General features: G+C 41.4%; 1 protein-coding gene across 3 annotated transcripts in view; it reads right to left on the reverse strand.

Annotated features, from left to right (window-relative positions):
* The window catches only part of PAPOLA (poly(A) polymerase alpha), a 69861-nt gene that overhangs the window by 43170 nt on the left and 11870 nt on the right, over positions 1-14821 (reverse strand). For all 3 annotated transcript variants that reach the window (XM_049899251.1, XM_049899250.1, XM_049899252.1), the window contains exons 2-3: positions 3646-3819; positions 1832-1898 (exon numbers count right to left, since the gene is read on the reverse strand). In XM_049899251.1, the coding sequence (XP_049755208.1) occupies positions 1832-1898; positions 3646-3819 (241 nt within the window). The remainder of the gene's footprint in view (positions 1-1831; positions 1899-3645; positions 3820-14821) is intronic.

Consider the following 14821-nt stretch of genomic DNA (forward strand, 5'->3'; position numbering starts at 1 on the left):
GGTGGAAACGGTCTCTATCTGCACTGCCCAGTACAGTAGCCGCTACCTACACGTGGCTATGCAGCACGTGAAATATAGCTAGTATGGCTAAAAAACCTTAACGTTCAATGTTATTTAATTTTGGTTAATTTAAACACCCATATGTGGCTGGGGCTACTATATTAGTGTAGCTTTAGACATGAACAAGCTTATACCTACTGAGATCACTGTAACCCAGAAATTAGGATTTCTCAATTCAAGTCACAGAAAAAACATTGTTAATTTTAAAATCTTTTTTTAAGAAGTCTTAAAATATTAGATGGCAAACAGGGTCTACTGTCCAAAAATGTTATGTGATTTTTCTCCCAGAATACTATAAATTATGGTGGTTAAGAGTTTGGCTGCTAACCCAAAGGTCAGCAGTTTGAATTCACCAGACGCTCCTTGGAAACCCTACGGGGCAGTTCTACTCTGTCCTATGCTGTAGCTATGAGTCAGAATCGACTCAATGGCAGCGGGGTTTGGTTTTTTTGGTTTATGTTAAATCAGTGGCACTCAATCAATGAGGATTCTGTCCACCAGAGAACATATGGCAATGCCTGAAGACATTTTGGTTGTTGCAACTTGGGGGGGTGGGGTGCATCTACTGGGTAGAGTCCAGGGATGCTGTTAAAACCAAAAAAAAAAAGAAACCCACTGCCACTGAGTAGTTTCCAACTCCTAGCGACCCTACAGGACAGAGGAGAACTGCCCCATAGGGTTTCCAAGGCTGTAATCATTACAGAAGCAGACTGTCACATCTTTCTCCCACAGAGCGGCTGGTAGGTTCAAACCACTGACCCTTCAGTTAGTAGCTGAGCACTTAACCACTGCACCACCAGGGTTTCCAATAGTATACAGGGCTGCTATGAGTCAGGATCAACAAGACAGCAATGGGTTTTTTAGGGTTTTTTTAGTAGTACATAGAACCCCCAATTTAGAGGACTCCAACTGCTCAGGTTTTCGTTAGTCACCTAAAAACATGTATACACTGTTTTAAGAAAATAATATAAATCTGACCCAATCAAGAGACTTGATTTACTTTTCTTCTAAGTTGATGCCCTTTGTCCCCATCCTGTAAGGCTTTCGGCTACGCTTGATTCTCTCTCCATCACCTTTTCAGCACCTTGGGCTACCCTTGATTCTCTCTCCATCACCTTTTCAGCACTTTGGACTACCCTGCATAAACTGCAGCTATTTCGCTGAACAGAATCAACTCGACAGCAATGACTTGGTTTTGGTTTAGGTTTGGTTTGGGTATTTTTAAAAATGGGTCAAATGAATTCCACACACAACTCTTTAAGAATCCACCACTTCCTTTGCCATAAACCCTGTCATGAATTTATCAGTTGTGTGCATGGGTATTCTAATAATACAGTATTAGGAACACAGAAAATGTCATTATAAAAAACAAACAGATATTCTACTTGAGAGTCTAATACCTTAAATCCTAAAAGAAAAAAATTTATCTTTGTAGGGTACCTGAGAGGTAACAAGATTCTCAAACATATTAAATATTTTTCCAGCACCTTTTCAGGTACATATCTATCATTTCTGTGAAGTGTAGAAGTAATTTAAGCTTTGAAATGTTCCAACCAAAAAAGTACATATAAAATCATGAAACTCAGTTCAGTTTTTCCTGCTTCCAAAATAACTAGAAATAAAATATAAAATCATCATCAAGGGACTAAAATGGACTCTGCATTACATTAAGCCTCCAGGTCCACTCAGAAACAAGGATGTTCTATAAAACAGTTGCTGTGTTCAGTTGGTGACAAATGGCAAACGATTCTGTATGCAAAACGTCACTTACCTTGCTTTCACTGATTTCCCGTATCCACTCTTTTACCAGGTTATTTAATTTTCCCAAAATTAAAATCCTGTAGAGAAAACAAACACCAGTCAAGAATTAAGCTGTTTGAGTTAGAAATAGAACTACCATACAACCCAGAAATCCCACTCCTCGGAATATACCCTAGAGATACAAGAGCCTTCACACAAACAGATATATGCACACCCACGTTTATTGCAACTCTGTTTACAATAGCAAAAAGCTGGAAGCAACCAAGGTGTCCATCAACGGATGAATGGGTAAATAAATTGTGGTATATTCACACAATGGAATACTACGCATCGATAAAGAACAGTGACGAATCTCTGAAACATTTCATAACATGGAGGAACCTGGAAGGCATTATGCTGAGCGAAATCAGTCAGAGGCAAAAGGACAAATATTGTATAAGACCACTATTATAAGATCTTGAGAAATAGTAAAAACTGAGAACACATACTTTTGTGGTTACGAAGGGGGGAGGGAGGGAGGGAGGGAGAGGGTTTTTTATTGATTAATCAGTAGATAAGAACTGCTTTAGGTGAAGGGAAAGACAACACTCAATACATGGAAGGTCAGCTCAACTGGACTGGACTAAAAGCAAAGAAGTTTCCGGGATAAAATGAATGCTTCAAAGGTCAGCGGAGCAGGGGCGGGGGTCTGGGGAACATGGTTTGAAGGGACTTCTAAGTCAACTGGCAAAATAATTCTATTATGAAAACATTCTGCATCCCACTTTGAAATGTGGCGTCTGGGGTCTTAAATGCTAACAAGCGGCCATCTAAGATGCATCAAATGGTCTCAATCCACCTGGAGCAAAGGAAAATGAAGAACACCAAGGTCACACGACAACTAAGAGCCCAAGAGACAGAAAGGGCCACATGAACCAGAGACCTACATCATCCTGAGACAAGAAGAACTAGTTGGTGCCCGGCCACAATCGACGACTGCCCTGACAGGGACCACAACAGAGAACCCCTGAGGGAGCAGGAGATCAGTGGGATGCAGACCCCAAATTCTCATAAAAAGACCATACTTAATGGTCAGACTGACACTAGAGGAATCCCGGTGGCCATGGTCCCCAGACCTTCTGTTGGCACAGAACAGGAACCATCCCCGAAGACAACTCATCAGACATGAAAGGGACTGGTCAGCGGGTGGGAGAGAGATGCTGATGAAGAGTGAGCTAATTATATCAGGTGGACACTTGAGAGTGTGTTGGCAACTCTTGTCTGGAGGGGGGATGGGAGGATAGAGAGAGAGGGAAGCTGGCAAAATTGTCATGAAAGGAGAGACTGAAAGGGCTGACTCAATAGGGGAAGAGCAAGTGGGAGTACGGAGTAAGATGTATGTAAACTTGTATGTGACAGACTGATTGGATTTGCAAACGCTCACTTGAAGCTTAATAAAAGTTAACAAATAAAAAAAAGAAGAATTAAGCTGTTTGGGCTCCAGACTATCGGGGATCAGAGGCAGAGAAACAGAGCGTCCTGTGTACAGACAATAAAGCAGGAGGGCGGAGGCAAGGCTGGCTGCCTGATAGCAATCAGCCTTGGGCTGTGGACGCTGATAACGACCCTTCTCCCCACCCTGTGAAGTCAGGGGAGGAAGTCCTGACACGCCACCATTTGGTCACCCCTTTAAGTATCACTCTTTTCTGAAACAGATATACAGATTTGGGAGAATAACTCTGACCTCCTAACTGGATAACTCAATACAGAGTGTCACAAAATCAGTTTATTTCAACACTACTAACGAATTATAAATTCTACTTTACAGACACACATCTAATTTACCTGCGCTGCAGCTCCTCCTCCTCTTCAAAAACCCCAAAAGGCTTCAGAGTCTCGATGAGTCTCTGTGTAAGAACGCAGTCAGTCTCCTTGGGGGTTGCTAAGCTGATAGGGGAGGTGATACCATAGTGCTTCTGAGGCGGCCGTGTCTGTTGTGATCCCTGCGTTGTAACTGGACTGTAAACAGAAGGAGAGAAAATTACTGCCCAGAAAGTCTACTATTTTGAAACAAATCAACATTACTAGAAAAACTGCTTTAGTAAAATGCATTTCTAAGCGTGGCTGGTTCTCCACCAGACCCAAAAGTCATTTATTTTACTTACAAAGAACATTTACTTGTCACACAACAAAAAGAAAACAAAAACAAGCGACCAAAAAGAAAACATTGTTTCTTCTCCCATAAGCATTTTAACTTTCTCACTACCTAAATCCTTGAATATTTTACAAATAAAAATCTAGATCCAAAATGTATTGCCAGAGAAAACTTTGAGCAATCAGCAATGTAATCAGAATACAGTCAACTTCTGAGAAGTTTTACTTGTTGAAAAAGGGCCAAAATCCATACACTTCCAAAGCAATTAAAAAAAAAAAAAAAAAAAACCCTCTACAAAAATGCTGTTTTACCAAAACAGAGGGAACTCAGCATCTGAATTACGGTGCATAAAGCCCACATTACTGTTGTCAGGTGCGACTCATAGTGACCTTATGAACCACAGAACGAAACACTGCCCAGTCCTGTGCCATCCTCACAATCACGGTTATGCTTGAGCCCATTGTTGCAACCACTGTGTCAATCCATCTCACTGAAGGGCTCCCTCTTTTCCTCTGATCCTCTACTTTACCAAGCATGATGTCCTTCTCCAGGGACTGATCCCTCCTGACAACATGTCCAAAATACATAAGACGCAGTCCCGCCATCCTTCCTTCTATGGGAGCTTTCTGGATGTACTTCTTCCAAGACAGATCTGTTCATTCTTTTGGCAGCCCACGGTATATTCAGTATTCTTCATCAACACCACAATTCAAAGGCATCAATTCTTCAGTCTTCCTTATTCATTGTCCAACTTTCACATGCATATGATGCGATTGAAAATACCATGGCTTGGGTCAGGCGCACCTTAGTCTTCAAGGTGACACCTTTGCTTTTCAACACTGTGACGAGGTCTTTTGTAGCAGATTTGCCCAGTGTGGTGCGTCTTTTGATTTCTTGACATATAACAGACCAAATAACAGAAACACAGACACAGCTTGGGGGAAAGAAGTGTGTTCATACTAAGGTTGTTAAATGATTTTTGGTAAGAGACTTCAATGATGGTGCCAGTCTAACAGGTTTTTCCATTTTAAGGGACATTCCAGGTTTGTACGACCAAGAGGATTTTAACAACCAGGGAAAAGGCACCGCATGCTTTAGATGCTTAGGCAAATAATTTGACTCAATATGACTTAGCAGAACCGATTCTTGCTTTTTTTACTTGTCCCTGGTGAAATAATTAACTTTATAAAGAACTCTAAAGATAACATAACTATTATTTAAAAACTAACAAGTTGAATAGCATACAAAGCCAGGTCAGAGATATGGGAAGAACCTAACATCTGGATTAGAATTTCCCTAAATTGTTTCATGGAACACTCCATTCCATAAGAAATTCAAGTGTTTATTTCACACACATTTAAAGCTACTTTTTCCCTCCAAGTTCTAAATACATTTTTCTTTACTGAATTAAGGGGTGATAATCTACTTCTTTTTTTTTTTTTAGCAGGCCAGGGTAGCTAACTGAAAGGCTGGTGGTTCAAACCCAACCAAGGACACCTTGGAAGACAGGCCTGGCAATCTGCTTCTGAAAGGTCACAGCCTTGAAAACCCTATGGAGCAGTTCTACTCTGCACCTATGGGGTCGCCATGAGTCAGAATCAGTTCAATGGCAACTAACGACAACGATCTACTCAAGCAATAACATGCCAAATCCAAGTATGCTGTGCACATTGAGTCCCACGACGTGCTGACGACCTACCCCCTGGAGTCCATGTGTACTGTCACTACCAGGCCCTGGTTTTGTCCTCTGATATCAACAGAGACCTAAGCCGGGAAGACCAGGCTGCTTGTGACCAGTCAGCCGCAGTGCTGGATATGACCTAGCCAGCGTTTTCTGGTCAGTTACGCATCATCTCAGGTTTCATAACAACATTTACTGAATAAATATGAATAAAGTGTATTATTATCTATTGCAGCAATTAATTCACATAAGATCACTTTCTCCTACTCCTTTAAACTACACTGCACAGCCACAAAAGGCTACTGTCTTAGTCGCAAAATCTAGGAATCCAAAGAACACCGAACATTGTCTAGACGAATGATGTTACATTTATGTCCTACTTTTCAAATTTATGTAGCATCTATATTAAAACATACAAATTAAGTGTAACTGAATTCATGTCTTGGTTAGTACCTAATTTTTTCAATCAGTAAATAGTTATCATTGGGTTTCACAAAACTGACATCAAAAAGGGGGCCCTCAAAACTGCCTGACAATGGGCAAACCCTGCCTCAAGCCACAAACAAAAACTTTCACTAAAAAAACAGCTGCCATTCAATTCATGACAACCCCACATGTTTCAAAGAAGTACACTCCATAGGGCTGTCAGTGGCTGTGATCTTTCAGTAAATTGCCAGGTCTTTTTCCCAAGGTGACTTTGGGAGGATTCAAACCACCAACCTTTTGGTTAGGAGCCAAGCACTTCGCTATTTGTACCACCCAGGGACTCCCCAAACCAGCTGCTGTCAAGTCGGTTCCGACTCGTGGCGACCCAATGTGCTTCAGAGTACAACTGCCCTCAGAAGGGTTTTCAAGGCTTTCGTAAGACCTGTGTCCCGAGGCACCTCTGGGTGGGTTCCAACGCAACCTTTCAGTTAGTCCAGTGCTTAACTGTTTGCATCACCCAGGGACTCCTTCCCCACACCATACACTTATTTAGGATTTTTTAAGTATTTAGATGTTAAAAAAAAAGCACACTGACCACATATCCGAGCGTAACTGTGTTATTCTGTGTTGTCTGTTGTTTCACACGAGTTTCTCCAAGTAAACTACAGCCCTTTGTGGCTATCTCAGAATTAAGCATGCTTTTATAAATGATGGGTAGAGCCAGAAGTTAAGACAAGTTCATCCCAACTAGGCTAGACTTCGTTCAAGCAAGGAGAATCTTCATGCCAAGTGTAATTTGAATTCGTGGCAAGCAATGAGCCTCTATCTTTCTTGGGCGGGGGGAGGGGAGGAAGCGGAAGAGCTGGACAGACTTGGTGCAAGTGATGTTTCTCTACATTCTTTTCCTACTGAACGGTTTTAATTCAATACCAGCTGCGTTTAGGTCATCAACGACATTCGGGAAGCCACTCTCTGCGGAGACCTCTCTCCTACCTTTTCGTTTTGCCCTCCCCTCAAACCTGTCTGGGAGGAAGCACAACCAGAATGCTCTTTAGAAGCAAGGATGGAGAGACTTCATCCCACGGACTCCAGACATGTTATCAGGAGGGATAAGTCCATGGAGAAGGACATTATGCTTGGTAAAGTAGAGGGTCAAGGAAAAAGAGGAAGATCGTCAACAAGGTGGACTGACACAGTGGCTGCAACGATGGGCTCAAGCATAACAATGATCATGAGGATGGCGTCATGGATTCAATTGTGTCCCCCAAAAATACACGTCAACTTAGTTAGGCCATGATTCCCAGTACTGTGGGGTTGTCCTCCATTTTGTGATTTTCCTATGTGTTATAATCTCTGCCTGTGGTTAAAGAGGATTAGGGTGGGACATTACACCCTTGCTCAGGTCACATCCCTGGTCCAATGTAAAGGGAGTTTCCCTGGAGTGTGGCCTGCTCCACTTTTATCTTACAAGATAATAGGAAAGGGAAGCAAGCAGAGTTGGGGACCTCATACCACCAAGAAAGCAGCACCAGGAGCAGAGTGTGTCCTTTGAACTCGGGGTACCCGTGCCTGAGAAGCTCCTTGACCAGGGGAAGATCGATGACAAGGACCTTCCTCCAAAACCTACAGAGAGAGAGGGCCCTCCCCTGGAGGTGATGCCCTGAACTTGGACTTGTGAGAGAATAAATTTCTCTTTGTTAAACCCATCTACTTGTGGTATTTCTGCCACAGCAACACTAGATGACTAAGGCAGATGGTGCAGCACCAGGCAGTGTTTCACTATGTTGTACAAAGGGTCACTATGATTCAGAACTGACTCGACAGCACCTAACAACAACAAATCTTCAGGTTTTTCAGTGACACAAAAACAGTGCTTGGAAAGCCTCAGTCTACTTCAACTATCTTACCAAAACTTTAGGATACAGGCTCAAACTTCCAAATGTGCACAAAGTTTATATACCCTCATTTGAAAAATGTCAATGTCTACAGTAACACTTTGATGGGGGAAAAAAAATCATATGCAAATTGGTAATTTTTTATTTACTTAGTTCAAAGGATAGTCACATCACTCACTCTCAATGCTACTATGTGTTAAGATAAACCTACATTTGTTCCAGCTAATTCAAGAAATAACACACACCATGCATAAAAGCAAAAATAAATCACAGCCAAAAAAAAAAGTAAGAAACAAACGCATGTTGTAAAATTAGAAGTTACTTGTGCCTCTACTAAAAATGACTCAGTCTTAGCTGAGGTGACGGGAGTAGGAATCCCAGACGGCCAGGTGCTGTGAATGTCCCAAATGCCAAGTAAAGGCATTTCGGAAGTAGGTTTCCAATTTAATTTTGATATTAGACATTTAAGGAATCTTTTGTTGCCATTCTGTTTCTAACAAAACAAAAATATACACTCCAACATTGGGGAATCTGGAACATAAACCTCAGAAGAGCCAGGCTAATGGGTTCTAACTTACATACACATGGAACCTCACGGCAGACAGCTACCAATCCCAAGGATGCAACGCTCTTCCTCTCACTCCTTCCCATCAGACACCTGCCCATTTCTATTACCATCTAGAGACATTTTCATCAAAATTTAACTTAGTTATTTTCTTCAGGCGTTGTTTTACTTTACACTCCTACAATTACATGAGCCAAAGGGGGTGGGAGCGGGATCAAACTAGGCACAAGAGCTCCAAGAGTCACAATTCACCGAAATGCTTCTGGCTTTCAATATCAGAACGGTTGTGCTTCTCCTGAGCAACTGGTTCACTTTCATCGCACGAGCATGACTTGTGTTTACCACCAGAATACGGACTCGGAAGGAACTGGCCAAGCAGCTGGCCAGCTAACAGGTACAGGATTTCACTGTATTTCCATAAGAACTATGTTAATTAGAACCCTAATTTCTTGCTCTGTTTTATAACTCTATTCTTGTTTTTCCTTTTCACTGCTCTTTAATGCAGACATCTTCTAACTGTTAATACATGACGAAAGTCTTCATCTTTTCTGGACCAAGGCAAGGTATAAGAACATATCTACACATACAGTAGTTACGTTCTTATCTTATAGATCCTGCCTACTTTCAAAATCACAAAGACAGCACAACATGTCCTGTCCCTCCCTTTTACTGGAGGGGGAGGAAAAGAGCATAGTAGAAAGCATTTTCAGAACTCAAACTCTTCTCTCCTCTGGGCACGTGGTATTTACAATATTGAAAATATTTACATCAAAGCAAAGCTCACATCAAAGGATCAGTAGTTGGAAAACATGGTCTTGGTGACAGAAACAACACCAGAGATCATACGACAGAATTTTCCAAGACCAACAACGTCTTCATCGCAAATACCTTTTTCAACAATATAAACGGCGACTATACACATGGACCTCAATGGATGAAATACAAAGGAATCAAAACGACTAAATCTGTGAAAAGAGATGATGGAGAAGCTCAATAACACCACTGAGAACAAGGCCAGGGGTTGACCGCAGAACAGACCATAAACTGCTCCTATGCAAGTTCAGGCAGAAGCTGAAGAAAATTAGAGCAAGTCCATGAGAGCCAAAATACGACCTTGAGTATATCCCCTCTGAATTTAGGGACAATCTCAAGAATAGATTTGACACACTGAACACTAATGAATGAAGACCAGACAAGCTGTGGGATGACAACAAGGACATCATACATGAAGAAAGCAAAAGGTCATTAATAAGACAAGAAAGAAAAGACCTAAACGCAACGTCGGAATAGACTCTGAAACTTGCTCTTGAATGTCGAGTAGCTAAAGCAAATGGAGAAATGATGAAGTAAAAGAGCTAAACAAAGGGCGGCTGGAAAAGACAAAGTACTATAATGACACGTGCAAAGACTTGGAGATAGAAAACCAAAAGGCAAGAACAAGCTCAGCATTTCTCAAGTTGAAAGAACTGAAGAAAAAGACTCAAGCCTTGAGTTGCAATTCTGAAGGATTCTACGGGTAAAATAATAAACAACATAGGAAGCATCAAAAGAAGACAGAAAGAATACAGAGAGTCACTGTACCGAAAAGAACTGGTTGACATTCAACCATTTCAGGAGGTAGCATTATAATCAAGAATCAATGGCACTGAAGGAAGAAGCCCAAGCTGCACTGAAGGCACTGACGAAAAACAAGGCTCCAGTAACTGATGGAATACCAACTGAGATGTTTCAACAAACGGATGCAGCTCACTCATTTATGCCAAGAAATCTGGAAGACAGCTACCTGGCCAACTGACTGGAAGAGATCCATATCTGTGCCCATTCCAAAGAAAGGCGATCCAACAGAATGCAGAAATTATGGAACGATATCATTAATATCACACGCATGTAAAATTTTGCTGAAGATAATTCAAAAACGGTTGCAGCAGTGTATCGACAGGGAACTGCCGGAAATTCAAGCCAGATTCAGAAGAGGACGTGGAATGAAGGACATGATTGCTGACGTCAGATGGATCCCAGCTGAAGGCAGACAATACCACAAAGATGTTTAATTGTGTTTTATTGACTATGCAAAGGCGTTCTATTCTGTGGCTCCTAACAAATTATGGGTAACACTGGCAAGAATGGGAATTCCAGAACACTTAATTGTGCTCACGAGGAACCTGTACATTGACCAAGAAGCAGTCATTCCAACAGAAAATGGGGATCGCGCGTGGCTTAAAATAAGGAAAAGTATGCACCAGGATTATATCCTTTCAACATACTTATTGAATCTGTATGCTGAGCAAATAATCAGAGAAGCTGGACTATATGAAGAAGAACAGGGTATCAGGATTGAAGGGAGGCTCAGGAACGACCTGTGATATGCAAATGACAAAACCTTCGTTGCTGAAAGTGAAGAGGATTTGAAGCACTTAACAATAAAGATCAAAGGCTACAGCCTTCAGTAGAAATTATACCTCAACATAAAGCAAAAACTCTCACAACTGGACCAGTAACCAGCATCCTGATAAACGGAGAAAATATCAACGTTGTCAAGGATTTCATTTCACTTGGATCCACAATCTACGTCCAGGGAAGCAGCAGTCAAGAAATCAAACGATGGAAGGGAAAGAAGCCTCGGATAAGTAAAGCATTACCGCAAAAGAACAACAAAGTGGGAGGCCTCACTCTACCTGATTTTAGAACCTATTATACCGCCAAAGTAGTCAAAACAGCCTGGTACTGGTACAACAACAGGTACACAGACCAATGGAATAGAACTGAGACTCCAGACATAAATCCATCCACATAATACAAGCAGTTAATATTTGACAAATGCCCAAAATCAGTTAAACGGGGAAGAGACAGTCTTTTTAACAAATGGTGCTGGCATAACTGGATATCCATTTAAAAAAAAAAAAATCAAACAATACCCGTACCTCACACTATGCACAAAAACTAACTCAAAATGGATCAAAGACCTAAATATAAAATCTAAAACGATAAAGATCATGGAAGAAAAAATAGGGATGTTAGGAGCCCTAATATATGGCATAAACAGTATACAAAACATTATTAAGTATACAGAAGAAAAACTAGGTAACGGGGAGCTCCTAAAAATCAAGAACCTATGCTCATCCAAAGACTTCACCAAAAGAGTAAAAAGATTCCCTACGGACTGGGAAAAAGTTTTTAGCTATGACATTTCCAATCAGCATCTGATCTCTAAAATCTACATGATACTACAAAAACTCAACTGCAAAAAGACAAATAACCCAATTAAAAGATGGGCAAAAGATATGAATAGACACTTCACTAAAGAAGACACTCAGGTTGCTAACAGATACATGAGGAAATGCTCACAATCATTAGCCATTAAAAAAAAAAAAAACCATTAGAGAAATGCAAATCAAAACTACAATGAGATTCCATCTCCAACAAGGCTGGCATTAATCAAAAAAACACAAAATAATAAATGTTGGACTGGAACACTCATACACTGCTGGTGGGAATGTAAAATGGTACAACCACTTTGGAAATCGATTTGGCGCTTCCTTAAAAAGTTTTTTTTTTTTTTTTATAAAGTTAGAAATAGAACTACCACCCGATCTAGCAATCCCTCTCCTCGGAATACATCCTAGAGCAATAAGAGCCTTTAAACGAACAGATACATGCACACGCATGTTCACTGTAGCAATGTTTACAATAGCAAAAAGATGGAAGCAACCAAGGTGCCCGTCAACAGATGAACGGATAAATTATGGCATATTCACAAAATGGAATACTATGCATCGATAAAAAACAGTGAGGAATCTGAAACATTTCATAACATGGAGGAATCTGGAAGGCATTATGCTGAGTGAAATTAGTCAGCTGCAAAAGGACAAATATTGTATAAGACCACTACTATAAGAACTTGAGAAATAGTTTAAACAGAGAAGAAATATTCTTTGATGGTTATGAGAGGGGGTAGGGGGTATTGACTAATTAGATAGTAGGTAAGAACTACTTTAGGTAACGGGAAAGACAACACACAATACAGGAGAGGTCAGCACAACTGGACTAAACCAAAAGCAGTTTCCTGAATAAACTGAACACTTCAAAGGCCAGCGTTGCAGGGGCGGGGGTTTGGAGACCATGGCTTTAGGAGACATCTAAATCAATTGGCATAATAAAATCTATTAAGAAACATTCTCCATCCCACTTTGGAGAGCGGCGTCTGGGGTCTTAAACGCTAGTAAGCGGCCATCTAAGATGCATCAATTGGTCTCAACCCACCTGGAGCAAAGGAGAATGAAGAACACCAAGGACACAAGGTAATTACGAGCCCAAGAGACAGAAAGGGCCACATAAACCAGAGACTCCATCAGCCTGACACTGGAAGAGCTAGATGGTGCGTGGCTACTGCCCTGACAGGGAACACAACAGAGAACCCCTGAGGGAGCAGGAGAGCAGTGGGATGCAGACCACAAATTCTCGTAAAAAGACCAGCCTTAACGGTCTGACTGAGACTAGGAGGACCCCGGTGGGCATGGCCCCCAGACCTTCTGTTAGCCCAGGACAGGAACCATTCCCAAAGCCAACTCTTCAGACAGAGATTGGACTGGACAATGGGATAGAAAAAGATGCTGGTGAAGAACAAGCTTCTTGGATCAAGTAGATACATGAGGCTATATTGGCATCTCCTATCTGGAGGGGAGATGAGAGGGCAGAGGGGGTTAGAAGCTGGTGGAATGGACACGAAAAGAGAGAGTGGAGAGAAGGAGTGGGCTGTCTCATTAGGGGGAGAACAATTAGGAGTATATAGCAAGGTGTATAAAAATTTTTATATGAGAGACTGACTTGATTTATAAACTTTCACTTAAAGCACAATAAAAATAAAAAAAAAAAGATTAATGACACATTGCATTAGGCAAATCTTCTATAAAAGACCTCTTTGAAGTGTTGAAAAGCAAGGATGTCACTTTAGGGACTAAGGTGCGCCTGACTCAAGCCACGGTATTTTCAATCGCTTCTTAAGCATATGAAAACTAGACAATGAATATAGAACAAAAAAGAATTGATGCCTCTGAATTACAGTGTTGGCAAAGAATACTGATTATACCATGGACTGCCAGAACAAGAAGTCTGTCTTGGAAGAAATACAGCCAGAGTACTCTTTGGAAATGAGGATGGTGAGACTTAGTCTCATGTTCTTTGGACATGTTATCAAGAGGGACCAGTCCCTGGAGAAAGGCATCATGCTTGGTAAAATACAGGGTCAGCGAAAAAGACGAAGACCCTCAACGAGATGGACTGGCACAGTGGCTGCAGCAGTGGGTTCAAACATAGGAACAATTGTGAGCGTGGGGTAGGAACCAGGTAGGATTTCGTTTGTTGTACAAAAGGTCACTATGAGTCTCAAATGACTCATTGCCACCTAACAAAAAAGCTCCCACAGGTCACACACCCATCCTTTTTTATTTTACCAATAGCCTATATATAACTATTCCATTCCAAATACTCTAGCTCGGACTCTTGTCACTCTGGCCTCACTCCTTCCTCCACCACTCTTGCCATGCCAATCCATCATGCAGACTACCACCAAGCGTGTCTTCCTAAAAGCTACTTCCTAAAAGCCACCAGCCACTCAGGTTGATGGGATTCAAGACTGGTCTGGTCTCAACTCAGAAGCAATCTGATAAAGCAGGAGAGAAAGCTGACCTGTTCCACTTCTGCTACTAAATTTCTCTGGTTGTTAAATTGTACCTCTATGGGTTTACCTCAGATTTCATTACATCTCTTGTCTACTCTGGATGACCAATTAGAAATTTAAAAACTGATACGTTTGTAACACTAAAAAAGTTTCCAAACAATGTTTTTAGACCACTGCGCAAACACGGCTCCTTGCTTTCTCCATACTAGGCTGTTTAGAAAAATAAATACCAGGTACTCCGAACACCAACATTTTTGTGATATTAGTATATGACTGTAGACTCTGTATCTCAGCTAGATATTTGCTTCACAAATTTAGGCATTGCAGCACAGGAGGCCCCCAGACCTTCTGTTAACCCAGGACAGGAACCATTCCCAAAGCTAATGTGGCAGGAGCCACTGCTGAACACAATCTCTAGCAGTGGCCCCTTTCAATGATTTTACAATGGGAAGATATTGTTGGGGATGTTAGCAATATAAGAAGGCATGCAAGGAGGTCTGATGGAGACTGGAGGAACCCCTGAGACTATGGCCCTGAGACACCCTGCTAACTCAGGGCTGAAGCCACTCCTGAAGTCCACTTTTCAGCAAAAGATTATACAGGCCTAAAAAACAAACAATAA

Source organism: Elephas maximus, chromosome 10 (assembly GCF_024166365.1).
Source record: "Elephas maximus indicus isolate mEleMax1 chromosome 10, mEleMax1 primary haplotype, whole genome shotgun sequence".
Classification (NCBI taxonomy): domain Eukaryota; kingdom Metazoa; phylum Chordata; class Mammalia; order Proboscidea; family Elephantidae; genus Elephas; species Elephas maximus.